The following is a 25,143-nucleotide window of genomic DNA, read 5'->3' as shown; positions in this document are numbered from 1 at the left end:
TACAAGCTAGGTGGCTGGGCAGTGACATGCAGGGGTCATGAAAGGTGTGTTAGCATCTATTTCCTATTTTTAGTTTAGTCTTGTCGTTCAAAAATACTGTGTCAGTCTGTGAAAGAGTTACATCATCTTAGTTGAATAGTGAGATACTGCTCAACATACCTTGAAAAAGTAGTTAGCCTGCAGTAGTAGTAGTAATCTTTTAAATAAATAAAAAAAATACCTTATTTTCATTCACAATAGAGAATGTTTTCCCCTCAAATTGTTTTGTTAAAGGTAGGTATGATTCTCTCTAAAATGTAAACATTTGAGAGGTATTAATGTATTTTTAATGTTATTGAGCAGTTGAGTAGTTTGTAAGAGTTTTGTTTTTGTTTAGTATTACAAATTGCTGCTGAATTGGTGCTTAACTTATAGATTTCCATGGAAATGGTCATAAATACCTGATTTCCTAGAATGGGAAGATATGTTAAATGCATTTATGGTGATGAGTGTCTGTACACTGAGGTGTTACAGCTTCCTAAAAACTGCTACCTCAGTACTGGGTAGGGCTGAAGGGAAGCAAGTTGAAAAGCAGTGTGATGCAATTACAGTTCATGGGTTTATTGACTCTGCACAGCCATGAGGTACAGAGCAGCCTCTTACACTGCTGTGTCCTTTCCCTCCACAAGTAAAAAAATGTATTTATATCCAGAACAGACATTTATATTCTTGAAACAGAAATAACACCCTGTAGATTCTGAAGATCTCTCTTAAAGGCCAAAAGCCGTATTCATGTGGTGAGGTGCTTGAAAATCTATGATTAAAAAAAAATAAAAATAGTAATAATAAAAAGATTTGTCCTGGCAGAAGTGCTCATATCTGGCAAACATGTCAGATAATTTAAGTAAGCTTTAGGAAAGTGTCAAAAATACTCAATAGGAAAACAAAGCATAAGTGCTAAACTCGGGCGTTAGTTGTGTTCAGGACAACAGGAGAGGAGCAGAATATTCACTCCACCAGAAACATACTTGAGGTGAAATTGGGGAGAGGAAAGCATGTTTCTATGAGAAATAGGATAATTTTTCTGTTTATTTTCAAAACCTTGTTTAAATTCTGAGCTATGTTTCCACAGAGCCCTTAGTCCTAAGGCAGCCCAGCATTTGGTGGCTGTAGTGGGCACCTGCCAGCTCTGGGCAGGTGAGCTGGGCTCCCCTCAGGGGTACCTGAGAATTTCCAGGGTGTCTGCCCTGCCTTAGTGTGACAGGGAGTGATTGTGAAGGTTACTGAATACACATCATCACTTCACTGCATATGCTGCTGTTTAATTGAGTCAAGTGCTTTCAGCTTCCTGTTTGGAGGAGTAAATTCACTATTCAGCAAAATTGTTCTCTTTTAATAATGGTCTGTCATCAGCATTTGCTAGTCTTTCCTTCTTAAGCAGTATGTTCAGGAATCTCTTGTGTGTGTCAGAAAACAAAAGTATGGGATGATTTCTTCCTCCCTCTAAGAAAGAAATGTTTGCATCTTTTTGCTGTTTTTACCTTTTTAGTGATCTAGGTGGCTGCAAGATAGTGTGATACAGACCTTCAGGTTGCATGGAAACACCTAAAGAATATGGAGTTAATTACTTCTGTAATTAAGTCTCAGATTGAAATCTTGTACCTTATTTTAGGGTGCAGAAATCAAACAATACTCTGAATTTTGGCAGAGGAGAAAGGTAACTTCAGGCCATGAGAGACTGGCAAAGTTTCCCGAGACCATTTCTTTATCCCAGTTTTGTCAATGTTTAATCTGGTAGTTGACATAGAGGTAAAAACTGCTTAGCTATTGAATTAAACTTCTGTGTGTTTGTGTGCAGTCATGGTGCTCAGTACAAGGTGCTGGGTTTCAGTATTATGTGACAGTGTTCTGCTCCTTTATTTATTTGATGATTTGGATAGAGAGCTACTATATTACTTAAATACCTTGTACATTGTTATGCTATCTAAAATGCATATATTTCTTAAATTTGTCAATGGATGCTTCTGTTAACATTGCAATATAGGATGATTTCTGTGATCTGCTCAGCTACACAAAAGAAAAAAAAGTCATAAATGTACATTTCATAAATATCCTCAGGTAATTTTAACTGAGGCTTTAAAAATAATTCCTCAGTTAAAAAAATGTTCATCTGTCCATCTAGCTATGGGGAGAAATAATTTCTGGGAAGTACTGAAATTTGAAAAACAAACATCCTTTATCCATTGGGTAAGGAAATGTCTGCCTTAGCAGGCATGCCAGCATTCAGGAGTGCTGAGGACATGTAGTAGGCTATGTAGCAAGTATGAGAATGATCTGACTCTTCTGTGATAGAGATTTTTATTTTTGCCTTGTCAAATAAAATGCACCTCTGAGTGCATTTTTGCTCCTGTTACTTTTTAAATGTGTGTCCCTTACATTTAAATGTTATAATTGAATCCTTCTGCCCCACCACTGTAACTATGGAACAACTCCATTGACATCAGTAGCAATGTTCAAAACAAACAGAATTTGTCCCTCTGGTGTTAGATATCATCTCATATCATAACAACTCCTGTGGACAATTAGGATTTATTGATATCAGTTGTACCTGACATTTTTGCTTAAATACAAAGTACTTATGCAGTTGTATCTATAAAATAATTTGTGTATGTTATCACTGGCCAGGGTCTGTGTACAAATCACAAACAGGACGGGACTGCTAGGAATGTGCCTTGAGCTGCTTTATTTTCCAGCATCAGCCTCATAATCTAAAAATCATAAGTTCAATTCTCACACAGAACACCATTTATTATTGGTTGGGGGTTTATATGTAAGTTGTGAATGGGATGGGATTGTTAGGAATGTGTTTTGAGTTGTTTTATTTTTCAACATTAATTTTATTACATGGTTATGACAACGGGAAGATGTTATTAGCTTACATTTTAGGCAGTAGTTAAAGAACTTAATGTTACAACTTACTTTAAAAGTTTTTTGACTAATTACACAAAGCAAAGTATATTGACAGTAGTTTTATCTAATGACTATATATGTATTTATATAAATATGTTTTATCTAAGTACTATATATGTATTATACTATATAAGTATATATATGTATTTTTGGTTAATGTTTGCTACTTTTGAATACAATATTTGCTTGTACATTTTAAAACACAATACACAGAGCTTTATTATAAGTTTAAAACTTTTTAATATTTCGTTCTTGGTCTGCTGCCTGGGATGTGAGCTGATGGCATCTTCCCATTGCCATAACCATGGAATGAGGCTGATGCTGGAAAATCAAACAGCTCAAGGCGCGTTCCCAGCAGTCCCGTCCTGTTTGTGATTTGTACACAGACCCCAGCCGGTGATATATGTGTGTGCAATTTATCTGGAAATCAGTCCTAGCCAATCAAACGTTGTGATTTTGCATTGATTTCCGGGTGTTCCTGTTTGGTGTCTATCCCATCTCGTTGATTTTGTGGCTGCAGGTGGAGGATCTCCGTGCAGGAGGGTTTGGGTGTGCAGTCCCGTGCAGCCCAGCTGGGGTGAGCAGCGCAGCACAGAGCCCTGCTCACTGCTCTGTGCAACAGTAAGCCTTTGTGACAGGCTGCTGGCTGAACCCTTCCTGCCTGCATATGGCACAGCAGAGTTCACTTGCTAGCAGATTTTCCTTTGTGCCTTCATGTTAGAACAGGATACTTCCAGCCTGGCTTTGAGCTGTCCTAGGCAGGGTGTGCTGGGTGGGGTCCGAGACAAGTTGGGAAGTGCACACAGACAAGAAGGGGAAAATGAGCACAGCAAATAGTGGTGACTCCAGTGTTCTCCTTGTCATCCCTGACAGTGTTTATTGTCAATTTAAAACCACTTTGAAACAGCTGGCCAGTTCTGTAATGGAACATCATTTAATATTCTTCAAATTTCTGGCCAAAAAAACCAACATTTCAGGGCAGTAGAACAATTATTTCTTAGAGGACAGTATTTTAATTCCCCTATTTTTTCAACTGAACTGGTCAGAAAAATGTGGGTTTTTAAAGATTAGGATTTTGAACATCAATTTTAGAGCATAATGAAGTTTTACCCTTCTTCCTTTACAATTCAAAGAGAAAAGTCAGGATTTTTTTCCCCCCAAGATTGTGAGAAAGAGGAGCCTGTAATGAGGATATCATCTGTAGTTCTCCTTACTTATGATAATATGCCAAGGAATAGAGAGCAAAAAACATAGTGGAGTTTTTCTGTGAAGAATTATATTCTGCTGGTGGTGACACACATTTTAGAATTGTAATATATTGAAGGATTGTAAAAATTTAAATCAAAGGTTCAATATGCAATAAATTGAAAATTAATTAACCCTCTTGTTTGGTTTTGGAGATGGGATGAGTGTTTTTAGGAAAAGCAGAAGGAAAAGTGAAAGATTAAAAATATTTTACTTGGAAAGAGGAAGGTAAGGAGGTACATTTTAGATCATCTCATTTCCTTTCTAATGCAAATCTGATTCTTTGATTATTCACTTATATTATTTATTTATTCTCATACAAAAGGTAGAAATTATGACATGTTGGGAATGTAGGCATTTTTTAAAATGCAATAATAGTGCAACTATTGCACTCCTTTCATCTATTGGTGAAAAAGGATTTCAAGAAAAAATAATTTTGAATAGAATTAATTAATGGATTCTTAAAGTCCTAAGCGTGTAATGTAACTGCAGTTCTTTAAAGCAGAAAAACAAGAGAGAAAACAAATAATGCCCCTTGAGCAGATGCTTATTCACGTAGGATAAGTAGTCTTTGATTTTGGAGAGGTGGTGTGACTTGCAGTTGGAAACCTTGATTTTTTGTGTCGTTATTTATATCTGCAATAAATGAGGAATAAGCATAAAACATGAAAAGGAAAATTAAGCATTATGCTAGTTCTCTTGCTATTTTATTTACTTGAAATAGGCATTTTTTAATGGCGTGTTGCTGTGCCTTTTGTTGACCATATCTGTGCGCCAGGTCTGTCTGCTTGTTTCCATTGGCTTGTCATGTTCACTAATTAGGGAACTGCTGCATGATTCACCTTGTTAATTAGAGGGACTTGCACACAAAGGCCCTTCGGGCAGTGCGAAAGAAGAGCCTAGCACTAGTGCCCTGAGAAAGCTACAGCCTGTGAAGTAATTCTTCTCATCTACCTTCTATTTTTTATTTGAAATGAATAAATCATTGAGATTTTCCTTGTGGAGTGAGAATGCAAGAATTCACATCTTTGTAAGATGTAAATTATATGTGATCAATAGAAGGGGATGACTACTGTATTGTACTTACAAGATTCCCTAATTTACTACTTGTCAGTGTCGGAGAAATTGCTTGAAATATTTTGTCCCCACACTGTGGTGCGTTGTTCCCTTGATCTGCAGCACAAATGAGCAGCAGCGGTTTTGCTGTAGCTCAATCTAAAATAGAAAAGATGTAGATTATTTAAATTCAAGCTTGTTTTGCATCCCCAGTGGAACTTCCATTTTACAAGTGCACCCCCAGCACCACCCCCACAACTTTTAAGGGGAAGAAGGTGGTGGGCGTGTGGCTATTTTTGTTCCCGGTGTTTTGCCATGCCTCAAACCTCACTTTCCAGCAGAGCAGCACACTTGCTGTATTGTGCATTCTTTAGTTGAATATAGTTTCAGAATAAATTAAATTTGTTTTTGTCATGTCACTTAGACTTGATCAAACCACGATCCAGCCTGCAGAAGAGGAAATTGCGTTAAAAGTGCACAACCAGTCGCTACACTGCACATTCCCCATCTGTTTATGACACTTCAGACATTAACTCCAATGCCATTCTCTCTAACTATTTGATTAAAATTACTTATTACAGCCAAATGATTTTTAGTAGATTGCTACATTCGCCTCATTTCCTCAAATGAGGCTGGCAGTTTCAAGATGCAGATTTCCCATAAGAATGCTAGAGGACTGGTATCAAAATCTGGGCATTTTCTTTTGGAATAATCTAGTTAATAAAGCCTCTTACTAGAATTTCTGATTAACTGCTGTTTTAAATGCACTTAAAATTTCTGCTATTCTGAAGTTTTGTGCTAATGGAATATAGCCAGAGAAATTTTACCAAAAAATGGAAATACTTATTTGGAAAAAAATGGGGAAAATGCTTCAGGCTGATTTGAAATTTTATGGTATGAAATACTGTCACTCTTCAGGGATGGTGAGATCCTCCTGTGTGCTTTGGTCTTCAGCTGGCTTCATTGATAGGCCAGCCAAGAACTTCTTCCATCTTCTTGGTGCAGTTCTGGTGTATTGGGTTTTAATTAATTCAAATTTCAAGTAGTGCCAGAGATGAACAGAAATAAAAGTAACCAAAGGCCGTGCTCTGCTTGAAATTCCTGATGCACGGAGAAGATGGTGCAGATAAAATTCCTGATCTGACTCCCCTGGCACTAACACAAAGTTGCAGCAGCCATGGAGAGTTCTGCCCATCCAAATAGCTGTTGTATTGCTCAGATGATGGAAGAGTCTTTGCAGGGTATTTTCTGTAACAGTCCAACCATTTCTTAAGCTATATATTCCTATCTAGAGTAACACAGGGTATAATAAATACTTAAGGAAGATATCCCTCAAACACCTCTGGAAGAGTTCTACAACAATGGATTTTTTGTTTATTGGATGCCTGCCATGTTAAAAGCAGAGCAGTTCGTTCACCTTCTAGTGCAGCACTGAGCCCTGTGTTACAGTGGGCAGCACAGCCTTTGGGATTACTGCCTGCACTCTTATTTTCAGGGCATGATTTTAGAAAAGCCCACTCTTTGTGGAGCGTCCTCCCATATGACAGTGTTCCTGTCCCTTGTCCCAAAGCCACAGCTCAACAGGTTCCTGCTCTCATTACTTCAGTCTGTAACTCTCAACATGACCAGTCTCCACTCAGGCCTTCACTGTGTGTTTTACTCCCTGGTCTTGGTTCAAACATCATTTTGAGTCCTCACACAGTGTCTCACTTCAGGGGGAAAGGAGAAGATCCTAGAAATCTGGGGAGTATAGTAAACCCCCACTTAGATGAGCAAAGAGCCTGGGAAAATGCCTTTTCCATCTTTGTTGCAAAGCCCTGGGAGTGAGACTGTTCACTGGAGTGAGCCCCAGTGAGCTTTGGCTCATGTTCTTCCCAGCCATACTGATGCTGTCTCGTGTCCTTTGAGGAACACCTTGAGAACATTGGTGATTGCCTTGCTCCAAAATAAAATTAGGACTGATAAATAACAAAATAGCAGATCTATGGTGTTGGGAATTTAGCTGCTAAGGACTGGAAAATTACAAAACCGTGGCTAATTCCAAGTCCTGCACCTGCACAGATAGCAGTGTCCTTGGGCCTAGCTGTGGTATAATAACAAACAGTGAAAGAGACATGAGAAAAGAAAGATGTAATCCCTAAGGAATGAGGATGAGTTAATGGTATAGTTTAACCAATAGATTGCTTGGCTTACAGAATATTCATAAGCTTATTATTTGCTGTATAAGTGTTTGATATTTTCTTCAATAAACTGGACCAGAAAGACCTGAGGGACCGGGACCGGACCGGACCTGAAAGGCCTGTGATGAACCAACTGGTGTCCTGGTCCCCTTCCTTCGACACTATAGGGATTTATTTCAGAGTTTTTTTCTGATCTCACTACAAGTTACTGACACTCCAGTAAGTTGCCAGCTCTAGTAGTGCTGATCCTGCCCAGTTGTCTGTGCCTCAGAAAGCCCTGGCTCAAATGGGCTTTGCTCAGATTTGGCTTGGCAAATCTGCCATGTGCTCTTACAGCACCTAACAAATATAAAGGTTTAAAACAGCTTAGCATAGGAGAGCCTGGAACTGGTGCTAATGGAGAGAAATGGTTTGAGGAATAGTAGAACCAAAACCACAGAAATGGTGCTGGAATTCAAACAACAGACTCTGAGGAGTGCAGGAATGTAATGATTAAAGTTATTGGATGGACAAAAATCCATTGCTTTAGAACTCTTTCAGAGGTGTTTGAGGGATATCTTCCTTAAGTATTTATCATACGCTGTGTGACTCTAAACAGGAAAATGTAGCTTAAGAAATTGTTGGACTGTTACAGAAATAAATGTGTTTAAGTTAATAAATGATTAAATGATAGTGCATTGTATTTGGAAAATCAAAAAATGTAACCCAGTATGTTAAAAATTTACAAGAGTTTAAAATCAAATCTCAAATTCTTCATGCTTTTGATTTTTTATAAATGATGAGTCAGCTGTTAAGGATACTTCCAAGAAAATAAAACCTGTGACTATTTTATATATATATATATTTATTTATATATATATATATCAGTTCAGACAGTATGTAGTCTTGAGTCGTAAGTGGATGAAATTGTAGATATAAGGATAATTGTTTTTAAAATCCCATTTAACTGTGTAATGTACAAGAAAAATAAAAATGAAAGGCAGGATGCACCTGGCATTTTCTGTATCAGAGTTTGACGCATTGTCTCGAAAGTAATAGGGCACGTTTAAATGGAAAATTTGAGTAAACTTGTAAAACATAATGAAATTAGATGTAATAAACAACAATGTCTGTTGTAGGAAAGATGCTTGGTCCAAAGTACCCCAGTTAAGATTCCAGAACTGTGTTCAGATGCTCATTATTTTGAGAAACAGTCATCTTGAGGCTGAAACATTCCCAGCTTGGTCTTTGCCCAGGGTGATTTTTTTCCTAACGCTATGCAATAATTTTCAGCTGCTGTTAAAAGTGTGTGGGTAGGAAAAAAGAAGAAACTCCCCTCACCAAAACCCAACAGACAAACACCTTTCACAGTAAAGAAGAATCTTGATCTAGTTCAGCTAGATGTGCAGCCATTGCAAGGGACAGCTGGAGCTTTTACTGACCTGTGGGAGAACACTTGGGAAGGAGCAGCATCCAGCTTTGTACTGAACAAAATTAGATACAATTTGTCAGAGCTGTGAATGTTTAAAAGTGTCACAGAATGTGTTTGGTGCATGAGCTGCTGTTACACAGGTGAAAGCTCTCTGGTGTGGCATTTTTGCAGTACTTCAGTGCTTGGAGCAGTTCCTTACCAGGCACTGGGGCTGTGCTGACCCTGAGAGGTTTCAGAGCCAGAGCAGGGCTGGGGGACAGCACAGGGCTGCTGCACACACAGGTTCCCTGAAATTCACTGAGGCACCCATCCTTCTTCATCATTGTCCTGGACTTCATAAGGTTCCTGCCAGCATTTTTAATGAGTTTCATTTTTAATTGCACCTTCTGTTGTGGCCATCTTAGGACATGTGTAATGGTTCCGCATTTCAGGCACTCCTGAGCAGAAAAGATGTTTTTCCAGGGGGTGTAATCAGTGTCTGAGACTGATAGATACATGTTACAGAGCCATCAATTAAGACAGGTTTTTCTCAGCATATGACCCTGTTATCAGGAATTAAGCCATCCATCGCAGACAGAATTAGGAGGGATTTCCATTGATGCCTATTGGCCAGAAATCAATGCTTAAATCATTGTTTATATGATCTTGCTTTCATCAAACATTTCTGCCATTTAGCACCCTCTGTTGCCAGGTTCCTGCTCGGGGTTCACTGCTGCCTGTCCTCACCCATGAATGCTGTTGATATTTATAGGTGCTGTGGTGCTGGGAGCCTCCTCTCCTTCCTCCTTAGGTGGTATTTCTGAGCTAGGTTGGGAATTGTGAGTAGATAAAATGTAGATCCTGGTGGGCTGAGTTGGCTCTGTGACTACAGAAACTTACTTTTACAATTTGGCTTCTATTCCCTTATCAAATCCTGTATTGGCACTGTTTAAACATACATGACTACTTCCTGAAGCTCTTTCTTCTTTATCTTCACAATCATCTCTGTGTCTCTGTCACTGGGTTATTTTCCTTCTAGGCCAAAAAACATCCTTGAATTCTGCCTGTAGGCACAGAACCACCTCCTTGACCTTTCTCTCTCTCATGTGATCCCACTCCCTGTTCTCTCTTTAATTTTTGAAGGTATTTATATGTAGACTAGAATTTTTAGGAGTTCCAGCTGTCCTCTTACTTTCTGATCATATGGAAGGAAATTGCTCTTAGTCCTTAGCATCTACAGCCCATACCTATATTTCATCTACATTTCTGCTTTAGACAAAGCTCACTTCTCTTTGCCTGGGTTTTGCCTGACAAATAAGGCATTCTTGGTTTTTGGAAATTGCTAAACCTAGCTTTTAAGATCCAGTGTTGATACTTCACATAGACATATGGCTGTCTTCCTTGTGGCATATGGCTTGTGGCACTTCTTTCTTAAATACCTAAATGTATCATAACAAATAATGATCTGCAGAAAACAAACTAAAATTCTAGAACTTCTCTGGTTAGCTCACTTTATTAAAGTGGTGAAGTAGTGTTCTTTCTGTGGTTTTAATGCTGTGCCACCATCACAAGAAAATGTCAGTGTTCAAAATAATGCTTTGTTCTTATGGTGTACTTTTTATCAAATGAGAGACATCCCATGCTAAAAATGCATTTGGATTTGATAAGGAGTAAGGAACAGCATCTGATTTGTAAGCATTTTACTTGTATAATATATTGGAATATTTGTGTTTTAGAGAAATATTTTTACTTTCAAAAAACTTAATTGTTGCTTTCTTCCCAGAGGGCAGAAATTTTAATATGCTATTGATAAATATATCCATATTATTTGTGATAAAGGCAAGTTAAAGAAAGATTTTGCATCAGGAGCCCAATATGAAAATAAGAGTGTGAATGAATGCAGCTGTCAAACAGTTGCATATTGTTGGTTATGTAGTGAGTTACATTAATTTCTGGTAAATCATGTTAAGTAACAGGAAATTATTTTATCAGGATGTACAGCTAGTAACAGGTGCTTCATTTGTTTAAATATCCAGTAATTAGTAACTGGCTTAGTTAGAAGATAAACTGTGTTGTAGAAACAGGCTGCTTTGTTAGCTTGAAAATATAATTGATCATGTAAAGTTAGCAGCATAAGTAGCTTTAGTTTTACAGGTACTTCTAAGAGTAATTTCGGAACACTGAAGATGAGGACATTCAATTCCTGTAGTTCTTAGTGGTGAGGATTCAGAGGGGTTACAGTGGAACCAAAGCTGGTTGCAAAGTCATTTCCACTTGACACAGGATGTGATTCCAGAGTGCTCTGGGGAGAAGAGCCTCCACAGGCCAGGGTGTGCATCTGGTGCACAAGGTGCAGTGTCCCCTCTTTGGAACCAAAGCCAAGATCATGCTTTTGTAAAAAATTGTTTTGACCAGAAATTACAACTGGGGGCAATATTTTTCATGGAAAGGCAGATGATGGGTAGGAAAGAGAGTGGTGCAGGTAATGTAATGTGGGCTATGAAGAAACAGAAGTATGTGACTTGGAAAAATAAGGTAAAGTTTTAATAGGAGTATGAAGAACCCAATAATGGTATGGTATTAAAGGATGGTCTGGGATCTTAATAAGGTCTTCTTAAACGTCTTGCTAGTAAGTATCCATAAACTGCAAAGATGTTTTCTTGTAAGCAGCTTCATGGTAGATAGTGTGCAGAGAGGCTCTCCTGTCAGCTGGAATACACTGACCTCTGCAAGCTGAAGGCTTGTTGGGAGTCAGTATCAGGATCATAACTCTTCTGATTATTTTTAAATGTAATTTGATGATTCTCTGCTTTCAGATGGGCTTTAAAGAAAGCCTAAAAAACCATCAGTGATAATTTATAAAAGATTGTTGAGAATTAGTGCAATACAGTATTTATCAAGTATTTTCAACACTTCAGCCTCTATGTTATAAAACATCAGGATACTGTGATCCCACTGATGATGTGTTTGATGTATTAGAAATGTTTTGATCAGCATTCATGAAGGTTGCATAAGGTTATTCTTTCCTGCTGTAGTTTACCACAGTGTGCTGTTAAACCAGTATCAGAAGCTGTGTTGTGTTTCTGTCTGCATCTTTTGTACCTGGCAGCATATTCCTTATTTGTATTACAGGAATGTCTGTTCAGCCCACTGGGGCTTGATGATAAGTGAGGCACATAGTGGAGGAGGATCCTTGTCTGGAGAGCCTATGGCAGACACAGACAGGCTGGGTGATGTGGGCTGAGAGACACAGGCAGGTGAAGAATGAAGTCCTAGCAGAATTCACCCAGTGAGGGTAAAACAGAGCTCAGCTCCTTTGGCTCTGTCTGTTGGGGATGAATTACAGGTAGTGGTAATTCAAGATTACCACTTGAATTGTGCATTTGTCAAGATTAGTATATGATATCAAGAACCATCTTTAGTTTTCTCACTGATAAAAAAGAGAGGACAAAGAACCTGAGGAATACATGAGTGCAAAGCTTTCTGCAGATTCTTGAAGCTATTCCATAGTTTCTTGGTAAAACCAGTTTGCAGGTTTCAAAGTGAGGGCAAGATTTATCCCACTATGGGAAATTTGGAGAAATGGCACCTTTTGCTTTACAATTTACATGTGCAAAAAGTCTCAACAAGAGGCACTATGTGCTGATATTCCATGTGGAAATAGCCAGGGTATAGTGTAGCACAGAGAGCCAAGTAAGTATTAGCTTCCTGTGGGTTTGCAAATGGTGACTTTGGATAAGACACTGATACAATATTCATATAACCTTTGCATAATACCTATCAGACTGTATTTCTGACCTGCACCTCCCAGGAAACGAATACTTACTCCAGTGCAGAATTTCTTATTCTGCAAAGCTTGACAACTTCGTCTGAGATCACTCTAAGCCAGTTGGCCCTTGCTTAAATATTCATCAGACTTCTGATAATTGTGATAACCCTTGTAGGCTGGCAAGCAAGGCAAATTAGCAAAAAGATGATTGATCTTTTTTTATATGCAGTTTTATCTTCAACCTTTCCTGGATATATGTTATACTATAGTAATAATTTCTTCTCTAAGGTATTTGCCAGTATCTAGATTTGCACATCTATTTACAGTTGCCTTGAAGCCTCATAATTACAATACAGCTGAAATGTCCATTTTCTTTCCCTGACTACAAATAGGGATCAATGGAATTTTAAATGACTGCTCACGGGCTAGCTTCCGATCATGACCTTTGTAAATGATTAGAGCTCACCACTGTTGCTATCTACCTTGAAAGGGTAAGCGGGCAGCTCTGCCTAACTGGCATTTAATCTGGAACAGAGCCAAAGATATTTGAGCTAAAAACCTAATATGAGTTGGCAAAGAGAAGTATGTATAGACCTTTGCACTATTATTGAGATATTTTTCTACGTTTCTTTTTTGTATTTAGGAAATTCTTTTACCCTGTAGATGAGAGATGTATTTTTAGATAATGTTATACTGAAGTTATGATAATAACTGCACTTGCAAAATGTATGAAAGCATGAAAGTGTGAAAAATGGGGTTTCAAACTCTAAATGACTGAATTCAATTTTCTGAAGAATGTGAAAATTCAAAATGGTTTGGTTTGGAAGGGATCTTTGAGATCATCTTGTTCATCCCTTGCCATGAGCGACACTAGGGAAGGATTCACTCATAATGGGTTTCTGGGAAGAACTAGGCTGAACTTTTAATTCCAAATGGTTTGGTTTGGGAGGGATCTTTGAGATCACCTTGTTCACCCCTTGCCATGAGCAGAGACACTCTTTACTGCCCCAGGTTACGCCGAGCCCTGTCGAGCCTTGGACACTGCCAGGGATGGGGCAGCCACAGCTTCTCTGGGCAGCTGTGCCAGGAGCTCAGCACCTCCCAGAGATGGATTTTTTTCTTGTATCTAATTCAAATCCCCACTCTTTCAGTGTGAAGCCATTCCCTCATGTCCTGTCACTCCAGGCCCTTGTCCAAAGTCCCTGTCTGTCTTTCCTGTTAGCTCCTTTTAGGCATTGGAAAGCTCCAGTGAGGTCTTTCTGGGGGTCTTTCTCCAGGTTGAACATTCCCAGTTCCAGCTCAGTGCTGTCAGGATGCTGGGGCTGTGTTTGGTCCCAGTGTCCACATCCTGGACAAAGGTGGGAGAGGTGCTGGTGGTGGTTGACAGTGGCTGAGTGTGAACTAAAGTGTGCCCAAGGGGGCAGGAGGCCCACGGCACCTGGGCTGGATCAGCAGGAGCAGGGCAGCGCCTGCCCCTCTGTGCTGGGCACTGCTGAGGCCACACCTCAGTGCTGTGCCCAGCTCTGGTGCCCCTCACTGCTGCCTCCAGGGCTCTCTGGGTCACCTGCCCTGGCTCTGGGCAGTGCTGGGCCCTGGCACCATCCCTGGAGCTGGAAACACTCCCTGGCCAGCCTGTCACCAAAGCTGCTCAGGCACAAGTGTGCTGGCTGCCAAATGAATTCATCTGAGAGCTGCCCTGAAAAGAGGCAGGAGTGGATCTGCTTTTTCTGGACAGAGGTGGATGGAGAAAAGGCACTCCACACTGGCACTTTTTTGCTTAAACCTCTCCTTTTAGCACTGGTTGAGATAGTTCAGGCCCTGCTTTTATGTGCGGATCATGTGTAGGTAATGGCTGAGACACTTCTATCTCTGCTTGTCAGTTCAGTGTCATTTTAATGAGGAATTGTGCCTGTATCATTCCAGGGTTTTTATTACCACCCATGAATTTCTCAAGGTGTTGTTCTGTGCGCTGCTGCTGAAGTGGGAACAAGAGTGACATCAGTGGGATTAGAAAGGAAACACCTCTCAGTTTATTGATAGATTTTGCAAACTCAAAGTTTTGAGATGAATAAGAATTATTGCTAAAAAATAAGAATGCTTTTATCTAATTAAGATAATATACTGTGTTGCCTAATCAACTATTCTTGTGTGGTATTGATCAGAATATTTATTAAAACATCAGTTTCTTGGGAATATGACACTTATCATTAACACCCTGAAAGAATTACACAGTTTATAGTGAATATGCAACTTTGCCTCTCTGCTGGCCAGAGCACTTTCTCCTATTTTCTGTAGTGTGCTATATTGTTACATAATGCAGCTGGCAGCTGCTTCAAACTGGTCAAATATATTCTTACCTAAAGCCTAAGCCCAGAAAGCACTTGGAAAGTCAGTTTTTAAAGGTTTTGTGTCAGCATTACCTTTGGCTAGCATTTAGATAGAGATATCTTATTAATTTAGATGTTTTTTGAGAAAACATCAAGTATGTTTGAAATTCAAAATAAATATAAGATAAAAAATGAGGTTTTTTTTAAAATTTGAATTGGTATTTCAATTCAAATTGGGTTGGTAGTGCCAGAAGAATGACGGGGAGATGGAAAATCAGGCAGGGGGGTTCCTGCATCCCAAACCAAGCGCTGGGTGGTGGAACCACACTGGGATGGAGACTCAGTCCTGGTTTGTCAGGGCTGGGGAAGTTTCTAGCTTATAATTCAGCCCAGCTCAGCTCTCCCTTCCCAAAAAAAGAGGATTTTCCTGCCTGCCATTGGAAAATCCTCCAGAAGTGCAGTGCAGGATGGACTGGGAGAGGTGTTGCTTGGAACACCAATGTGACTGATGATATTCTTCATATCAGTCATAAACTGATAGTTAGTATAAGTATGTAAGTTAGTATATAAGGCAGTTTTTAATGAAAAGGATAGTGGTTTTGGAAAGAGTTGAGATATTTCACAGGAAGCAGAAATCCTGTGAAAGTCACAAGAACTTCAGTACCTTCATTATTGCTCCATGGCCAGGCTGCTGGAGTAGTACTGGGAGCAGTACGGTGCTCTCAGGGATTGCTCACATGTGACTTCACCTCATGCTTGCAGGTCTGAAGATAACTTTTAGCTAAGGCTAGAGAATCAAACTAAAGAGATTTCTTTGCTGTGTGGCAGATGCAGCAGCAGGAGCTGGCCCAGATGAGGCAGAGGGACGCCAACCTGACGGCGCTGGCAGCCATCGGCCCCCGCAAGAAACGGAAGCTGGATGCTCCTGGCCTGCTCACCATAGGAGGAGAGGTAAGTGTGCACCCAGAGCAGGGAAATCACTCCTGCAGAGCCTCCCAGGAACAGCTGGGGCTGCTCCTGCTGCTGCTGGCAGGCAAGTGTGTCATTTTGGAAATGCACATCAGCACGGGAGCCCAGCTTGGCTTGCCACAGTTAAAATGGCATCTCCTCGTAGTTGTATTTTCAAGTGTGAACTTTCAGCAGGTCATTAAAGATTGTTTTTAAAATAGTTCAATGTGAAGTGTAGATCTTAAACTGTTATATCTGTTTTCTCCTCTGCATAATCTGGAAAAGCCCAAAAAGAGTAGGGAATGAAAAAGTACCTAAAAAACCCTAACTGTAGTCTTGCTTACAGTTTGAACCAAGAGCTTGTAGTAAAACCAGTGTGGGTTTGTGATAAATATGTGTCCAAACTTCTTCCAGAACGTCAAGGTGTCCTCCACCACTGCAAAGATGAGTTTATAACCATGCTAAATTGTAATTTCCATAAGAATACTGTGCTCTAGAAATAGGATTGGGTTCATTAGCATGATTCTCCTGATATTTTAAGTGAAGTAGCCGTGCTACACAATAAATGCCAAATTGTCCAAAGCTGGATCTATATTATATTAAGCAAGGTGGAGAGCCAGGGTGGTGTGTGGCAGTGCTGTGGGTGGCTCTGTCAGAGCACTGTGTTGTTTGGTACAGATACACTTGGGCTGCTTTTCCTTCTGCTGAGTCTGCCCACGCAGTGGAGTCAGAGGAATTCTCCCTATTACATGCCTGTTCTGAGGAAAATGCAAACATTTTGTTTTGAATAGCTAAACTAACAGTTTTGGCTCAGACATTTGACTGTCTAAATGCCAGGCATTTCCAAAGGCCTTTTTGTTTCCCATTTTGGATAGCTTTTTATCTGACTTCTCTCTCTTTTCGTGTGCTAAGATTAGTGCTAGGGAATTAGCTGAGCTAGGAACAGAAGTGGATCCTGTTTATACTCTAAAATTGACTTAGGACTTCAGATATGTAGGAGGTGCTCCCATTTCTGGTAAAATTTGTTTCAGACTGAGGGAGTTTCTCAGGTTTTGTGTTGTCATGTAATTATTCCCTTTCTTTCAGCCTCCCTCCTTTATTTTACATTCAGTAAAGAATCCTGTTCTCCCCCACATGCACCTGTAACAAATCTCACAGCAGCAGGCCCAAAGGAGCTTTCATTAGAAGTTTGACTGGGTGGTCATAGCTTTGGCTTTCCCTCATTTAAAAATAATTTGAACCTTCTAATAATACTTGGATCCCTTCAGATTTTTACACTTCACCAAAGGAATATTTTATCCTAAGCAACATAATTAAATTTAGACAATTAAATTTTTAATTTATCTATTGTCCTTTTAAAATAATTGTTCTTTTGTAAGTATTAATAATTTGATGAACAAATTGTGGTCACCTTCAGTGAGTGAAGCATTTTAATCAGAGCTCTGTATCTGAATGGATTATGATGAACAGCTTCCCCCTCTCTCTCTAGAAGCTCCTTGTTCTCTTGCTGCAGTGCTTCAAGGAAAAATAAAGGTCTGGGGCAAATTCCAAAGGCTTCTGGTTATTTTTGCTTCCTTTTGCTGCTCTCCTAGCCCAAATTTTGCTGAACAACTCCATTGTTGCATTGGCAAACTCTCCCTGAAGTTTTTGCCGATGCATGGATTTCCTGGAGCCATGAGCTGTGTGCCAGTTCAGATGGAACTGCTCCCATCCCTCTTCTCCTAGCTTCAAACCATCCTGGCCAGCTGATAGAGATGGCTGCCTGGAAGCTGATTTCAAGGTCTTGGAAGCTGGATCTGCATTATTCAATGCCTTTTGTAGGGAATAGGACCTAAAGTGCTGCAGAAGCTGTGTCACACAGCTTGGCTCCCAGAAACTCCCTTTCTGCTCTTCTTCTGAGCTTATTAGGGCTGCTGTGCAGAAATAAACTCAACTCCTCCAAAATGTTTCCCTGTAAAAAGGTACTGGAAATTTGTATTATTTGTCTAAGACTGTCAGATATCTCTTCTTTGGGTTTCTGGAGGTTATAAACATCATTATGATTCTGTGGCACCAACACCCTCTCAGCCCAATTCCACCTTCAAACACCCAACCTCCTCTGTGGTCTAGGACACACTTGATTTCTCACAGCAATTTCTAAGCTGCTTAAAGCCCTTGCTACTGATAATCTCTGCTTGCAAGGTCTGATTTGGCCAGAGTTTTTTTGGACTGCTATTTTTTTTGGTCAAAATACAGTTTTTGCATTGAAGTTGCTCGTCTCCTCATTAATATTTTTGAATTACATGTCTGCTTTTGTTGCAACTAGGAACCTGCATGTTTACTGATCCAAAGATATGTCATTTACAAATCATCCCACCCTGGCATGTTCCTTTATTTTCCCTTTTCTGCACTAACTCTTGTTTTACACTTTACTTATTGCATTGGCCATTTTTCAGTGAGCAGTGCTGGATTTCAGTCCAGCTTCTTAGTTTAACAGAAATACTAAGAATTTATTTTTGGAAATTGGATCTTTTAAATAACACCCTTTTCATCTGAGCAGGAGGCTAATTAAGGAGTAGTGATGGATATTCTACTAAAGACAAGAAGTTGATGGAAAATATTAGTATTTCTGTTATTTAAGTTCTGGTTTTTAGCTAGAGAGAAACAATTCTTTTACAGCTTTTAGAAATGTGAAAAAGCTTGTGTTAATAACTGTAAGTATTTTCTACCAGCACTTTGTTTCAGAGTATTTTCTTTAAACTTTGTTCTCTGTCTCACACTGCCAGAGCTCATTTGGACTTCTTTGCTTGTTTTCAAGCCATAGCTAAATAGACCTTTGGTTTTGGATGACAGGATTATTATAAATTATCAAGACCAGGCCCATCATTGCTGGACTAGTACAGCTAATTTTTTTTAATACTTTTACCTGGGGACATGGAAAATCAGCAGCTTTAGAGTGAGGTTATTTTTACATGTTTTTTTGTTTTTTAAAAAAATTTGCTTCTATGTGCAACCATATTAAAAATGCCTTTCCAAAACATGGGAACAATATTTTGTAAAACAGTGAATGAGCAGGGGCTTGGTGTTCCCAAATAACACTGGTGCCAAGTGAGTGACTGGTTTGAGAGCACAAATACAGAGTGGGCTCATGGCTCTGTCCCATCCCAATCCCTGCATTCCTGCCCTTCCCTTGGCTCTGGCACCCTGGGCTGAGCCACCTCATTTGAGAAACAGGAAGAAGACTGATCTAACAGCATCAAAATTGAATAGTTCCTGCTTGCTTGTTGGAGTAGTTTGGCCTAGAGCCCAGTGAACACTGCAAAAGGAACTCAGAGCCAGCCAGAGACAGCACATGTGAGATCACCTGCACTTCATTCGCTGCCTTTTCAGTGCCTTTCGTGGCTGCTCGTGTTTTACATGATCTGCTAGAAACACAGCTGCCTCTGTGCAGCCAGCAGCTCATCAGAAATTCAGCCTGCTTATCATGGTAATGTGCTTTAGATCTAGAGTGAAGGAGAAGAGGTAAAGAGAAGAGAGATACCTTTGGAAAGATTCAGCTTCTCTGCCTGACAGAATTGAAAATACTGCATTTGTGGAATTTTTAGGGGCTTTCCATTTCTGTAGTAATACTAGACAAAAATTATTGGAAAATATCTTCTCAAGTCACAGTTTTTTGGAATTCAGCCTTATTAGTATTATTACCATTACTATTACTATTCCAATTACTGATTATTATATCAGTGTGATTATCAAGGTAGGTGTCTAAGGATCCTGGGCACTGCTTAGCAGCAGTGCTGCCCAGCTCTGATCTGTGCTGTGGTCCTGTGATGCTCAGCACTTGGTGACACAAACATTCAGGACAGCAAGCACTGTTAGCATCTTTATTGTCAGATTAAATATAAGGTTTGGGTTGCTTTTTTTGTCCCCTTAGTTGCTTTTTGATTTAATTTTATCAGCTAACACTTCCCATGTTTTATTTTTTTTTCCTTGAATTATAAGGCTTCTAAGAGTTAGATTATGAAGTGGATATTTTCATGTAATTGTAGGAGTTGGAGCTTTAAAAAAAGGATTAGCCATTGTAAGACTAGGTCAGGTGGATTTACAAGCTAAATATTTGAGTACTGCTGAGGTGGCATGAATGCAGAACTTTCATACTTTCAAGTCCCTTATTTCTTATTATGGAATTAAAGTGTGGAGGTTAAATACAAGTATTTTTCTGTATTTAATAATAATAATTAAATGATTTGGCTTCTCATCAAGACCTATGGCTAGTATCCCAAAATACATAAATACAGAGTATATGTTTGAAATATCTGAGGGTATAATTTGTTTAAATATCAAGTGAAAGCCCTCTCCTGGTACTTGCTGGCACAGATGGTTTTTGAATACTGAGCTTCCAAAGGCAGCTTCAGGGCTAGTTCAGTGAATCACTGCTTATTGAAGACAGTCATTTTAGGGATAAGAAAAAGCCCTGTTCCTCACACAGCAGCAGAGCAGTCATCTTAAAGATATTCTGCAACTATCCCAAAAACCATCCTTCAAAATGTGCAGGACCATATGTTGGGCCAGTGCTCAAGGGAGATCTGATACCCTGGGTGTTTTCTCATCCACTAGATTCCAGCCATTTTAATAGTCAAGAAAGATGATGTTCTTGCAGATGTGGAAAGTCCCACAACCAACAGTTAAAACAGAGATGTTTTGTGTAGAGAAAAGCTAATTACTGAAGTGATTGCAAGGTGTATTTTGGGTACGAGGCACCACATTTTTTAATTAAATTAGTCTTTCAGATGGTATAATTTGAGTATTTTAAAGCTGTTTTCATGTTTAGGTTTTGTACAGAACATGATTAAGATTCTGGTTTAAGACGCTGAAATCTGTGTTGTACCAGAGGAAGGCATAGAGAAAGTTACTTAGTGTTACTGTCTGTTAGGTCTTTACACTTTAGTAATTCCTGATTTCTAATTGGAAATGCAAGGATGGATTCAGGATTTTGTGGGAAGCACTTGGGTATGTGCTGGAGTTGGACAAAAGTACTTTTGACTGCAGTCTCTTTTTGGTTATGCAGTATTGAATGTGATTAATTTCACATTCCAGCTGGCATTCTCACCTCACGCTGGGCTATCCATGGACATTTCAGCAACACCTGCAATTATTCCTCAAATCCATTGTCAATATTTTAACAATATTAAGAAGAAATCAGGGTACTAGGTAATTTTGTCTTTGGAATGGGTTAGACATGAGCTGTCTCTTGGAAAACCTGGCTTGTTTCCTTTCTTGCCCTTTTAAACCATAAGGGATGTGTGGTGTGTCCTGCAGAAGTCTCTGTTACAGGAGGGCTGTAACAGAGCTTCTGTCCCAAGTTTCTACTCAGTGAATATCACCCACTTCAGAAGGTCAGGAATCAGCCAATATGTGAGGTGTAACTGCTCCTGACAGACCCAAAGAACTAGAGCCAAGGAATAGTCTTTAATTATTAACAACCAAGGAATAGTCCTTTATTTTGGGAAACAACATCAACCATCAGCATTGGTGTTCTCTGGGCAAATCTTTAGGCTGTTCTGGAGCTAAAGTTTATTTTATGGCATCCACTGTCAAAGGTCCTTGGAACAATTGTTCCAACAATTCAGGTCTCAGCTTGGTCATCCTGCTGTAGGGTTGGCTCTTGATAAATTACTTTTTATTTGAAGTGGTCAAGATATGCTTAGAAAGCACTGGAATCTAAATCACTTTGCACTGTTAAGCTTGAGTTATATGGAAGAGATACAATGGAGCAGAACACCTTTTGCAAGCATTTATGGATCAAGAAGTTGAATTTTGCTTTTTGTGCTTTTTAAGCCTGTAGACTAAGAGCAGAACAGGAGGAAATTTTATGATTTGTTGTATCATTACCTTTTCAAGCACTCTTTGCTCCATGTCTCATTGACATGATAGAATGCAGTGTTCTCTCAGACCTGTTTTGGTGCAGATGTCACTGCTGCTGACAGTTATGATTTCATTTGAGGTATCCCAAAACTATCACTTAAATTTATGGGTTTGGATTTTCAAGGAGACAGAAGAAAGGAGTTTGTCCTTACATTTTTTAAAATGGAATTACATGCATACTACTTTATAAATCTTTGAAAATCTCAAGTTTGGCTTCAACTTCTCTTTTACTTCTGTTTTGTTTTACTTCCTGTTTTCAAGCTTAAATCAGTATTAAAATAGTTTGCCATAAATGTGTTGATATCTATTTCAAAAGCTGTATTTTGAAACACTTTATAGATAATATCCTAATTAGTAATTGCACCTTTTTCCTTATTCTTAAATGAATGAGACTTCAATTTAAAAATCAATTGCCCCAGTGATGAGTTTTCATTTTTAAAAATTTAATTCAAACTGTGTTTTCGCCCATGATATCACAAACTGGATTTTTTTTTTAACCTCTGGTTTTATTTTGTGACACAAAACTTCCAACATTAATGCTTCTTACAGACTTAGCAGTAAAACTGGGAAGACATTGAAGATGATGGTTAATGCAGTGTTTACATTGATGATTAATAATTGTGGCTGGGAGTGAATGTGTAGAAATACATTTCTGTGCCTGTTGCAAACAGGCAGGAATACAGGCAGTGAGTCAGGAGCAGGAGAACATTTTTGCATGGATCTCAGTTCACAGGAGGAAAAAGCCAGGCAGCAATGCAAGAAAATAGCAAGTGGGCTCTGTGCCAGGAAAAACATTCTTTTTTACTAGTAGAACAGGTTTGCATGCTGAGTGTATTCCTTTGATCTATGGAACACAAAATATTCTGACAGAGGTTCAGTGATATTAATAATTTTTCTTTATTGGCCAAGACAAATTTGATTTTTACTTCATTTGGAGATGGAAGTTGGTCCCACCTGACTGCATGCAGGAGGAGACCATGAGAGCATTTTTTTCTCTGCTTCTCAAAGATTTCTGCTGCGTTCTTAAATAGTTTTTTTGTTCTCTCTTTTTATTAATAGAAACAGAAATCATTCTCCTTGGTTATAAAAAAAATTACTACATTTTTAAAGAGAAAATTGTTTAGATATGGTAATAATAAATACAATTGTTTTATTTATGGATACCTTGTAAATACAGTGTGTGCAGCTTATTAGCATGGAAAATGAGAACTTGGCACAAAGATGTCTGAGTAGCTGAGAGTTCATCCATTATTTGTCAATCCCTATGGAGCTGTACTGCTATTCCTGTGTTTTTCTTGCAAAAAGCTACCTTGAGGATGTGTGGGGACAGAGGGTGTATGGGTTTGCATTTTGGGGTTTTGGGAATTAGTTTTGGCTTGAGTTTTTCTGTATTTTCAGTTGTTTTCTCCCTGTCCTCCTGATTTTCAGACGCTGAAACATAGAATCTGTTTTGCAGTCTGTTTTTCTGATGCTTATAACAACAGATTTTTTTCCTTCTTGTGGCTAAGTAAAACTGGTAAGACAAAGAGAAAGCATGGAAGGTCTAGCAGAGGGTTTGCCCATTGACTTTAGAAGGTAAGGCCAAAGATGCTGTGACAATTTTAGATGTCAGTGAAAATAATTTTTAAATTATTGAATTATGACCTGAAAAATTTCAAGGTGTAACTTTTCAACCTGTACATGGGAAGATTCATAGCTGTATCTTAAGGTGGCAATGTTTCCCATTGAAATAATTCTTCCCTAGGGCAGTCAAATGAATCATCAAATAGATTAATTTCCTTTTGCTTCAGTCCTGTTCAGTGCTAGGTAAATTTTGTGGGATAATCTTTTTCCTCTTTGTCTAAAATATTTTTTACTGAAGTTTAGGTTTGGAAAAAGTCTGAGGAAATTAAAATATATATAAGATACATATAAGATGCACATTTTTTTTATTTTATAGCAATGGCCATGCCTCCCTCTGCATTGACAGTGTGCATTTTGTACAGCTGAATGTGGTCTGTTGATAAAAAAATATGAGTTCTTAAATTAAAAGAAAAGAAAACAAAAGCCTGACAGATAAACATTTAATTCAGACCTTGCTCTCTTATTATGTGTTCAAAAAATTGTCCCTTTATTTTCAGTTGTCTGATTGAAAACAAGCTTAGTGTGTAAGAAAGAGAAATGAAAAGAGGCCTTTCATGGTTTCCTTTTACCATGTGCAAGTCTTCCAAGATTTTGCTGTAAGTCAGAATGCTTTTATGAGTGTTTAATATGTGCATATCATATGTATCTGTGCACAAAATTTAAAGGCAGGTCCCTATAAGCCTTCATAAGTGATGTCATCATGAAATGACACAATATCAGCAGTTTGTGGTGCAGGCAAATTTATTTTGCTGTTCAAGGAACATGATACATTTTAATCCCTGTGATCTGTTCTAAATTGTAAGAGTATTTTGAGCAAATACTTGTTTCATTGCAAAGGAATGCTCACCCTTCTTTCTCACATGTTGACCAGTCTCCTACTGCCTGCACTCTTCCTTCAGAATTTGGCTGAAATCTGCCAACAAATTCAAAGGTGGAGCTCAAATATTTAAATTTTGAGCTGAAACAAGCTTTTCAGCTTTGTAAAAAACTGTTCACAGATAATGGAGCAGTGTGCTTTGCACATCCTTCCTTTGTAGGAGCGATGGCAAAGTGGGTCCTGTTTGGCCACATTCATGAGAAGCTGAGCGTTGGAGCTCCAAACCTGCAAGGACATGTGCACATGCTTAGCTTCAGCAGAGTGCTGAGTTTGTTTGAAGTCAGTAATGTGCCTCGTGTAGAACATTAATTACCTGCAATAAGCTTTTGTTGGAGCACTGTGTTCCTGTCAATCTCCCTGTGCTTCCCACTGCACGAGCTCGGCTTTGCTGATCCCTCACAGGTTCTGGTGTAGGAAAACACTTCATTTTCTGTATTCCTTCTATAGTAAAACCTGGGGTTTCTGTCTAGAAATTGTCATATTGCATGTTTTTGGAAAGTGTTGTGTTTATTTGACCATGGAAGTCTTTGGGACTAATCAGTGTGTGTTAAATGCAGGTTTATGAAGTTTCCCAGTGTGTCTTGGATATTACAGGCAGTATTTTGCTTTCAAAGAAACAATACAGTAAAAATAGCCAATAGTAGGATCTTCATCTTGGTGTTCCTTTTGTTACATACTCTGTTCTAGTGAATGACTAGGAAAAAAGGGGGTTTTTGTTTTTGTTTTGCCTGGAGTCAAACAGGAGCATGCTGGTTAAAGGGATTCTGTGGGGGCTGGAGAGAGCCTGAGGGAACTCAGAGAGACATCTACCACCAGCAGCTTGTCTGTTCTAGCTAATTATAGCTGGGGTACTGTTTACTTTAGTGGTGTACTCCTTA

General features: G+C 39.0%; 1 protein-coding gene across 1 annotated transcript in view; it reads left to right on the top strand.

Annotated features, from left to right (window-relative positions):
* Nucleotides 1–25,143, top strand: part of LOC135452995 (transcription initiation factor TFIID subunit 4-like) — a 149,596-nt gene that overhangs the window by 86,729 nt on the left and 37,724 nt on the right. Inside the window, exon 14 of the mRNA XM_064723564.1 lies at nt 15,745–15,867. Coding sequence (XP_064579634.1) covers nt 15,745–15,867 — 123 coding nt within the window. The remainder of the gene's footprint in view (nt 1–15,744; nt 15,868–25,143) is intronic.

This window comes from Zonotrichia leucophrys, chromosome 11 (genome assembly GCF_028769735.1).
Source record: "Zonotrichia leucophrys gambelii isolate GWCS_2022_RI chromosome 11, RI_Zleu_2.0, whole genome shotgun sequence".
Classification (NCBI taxonomy): Eukaryota; Metazoa; Chordata; class Aves; order Passeriformes; family Passerellidae; genus Zonotrichia; species Zonotrichia leucophrys.
The sequence above is the reverse complement of the archived record's forward strand: the minus strand, read 5'-3'. Positions and strand labels throughout refer to the sequence as shown.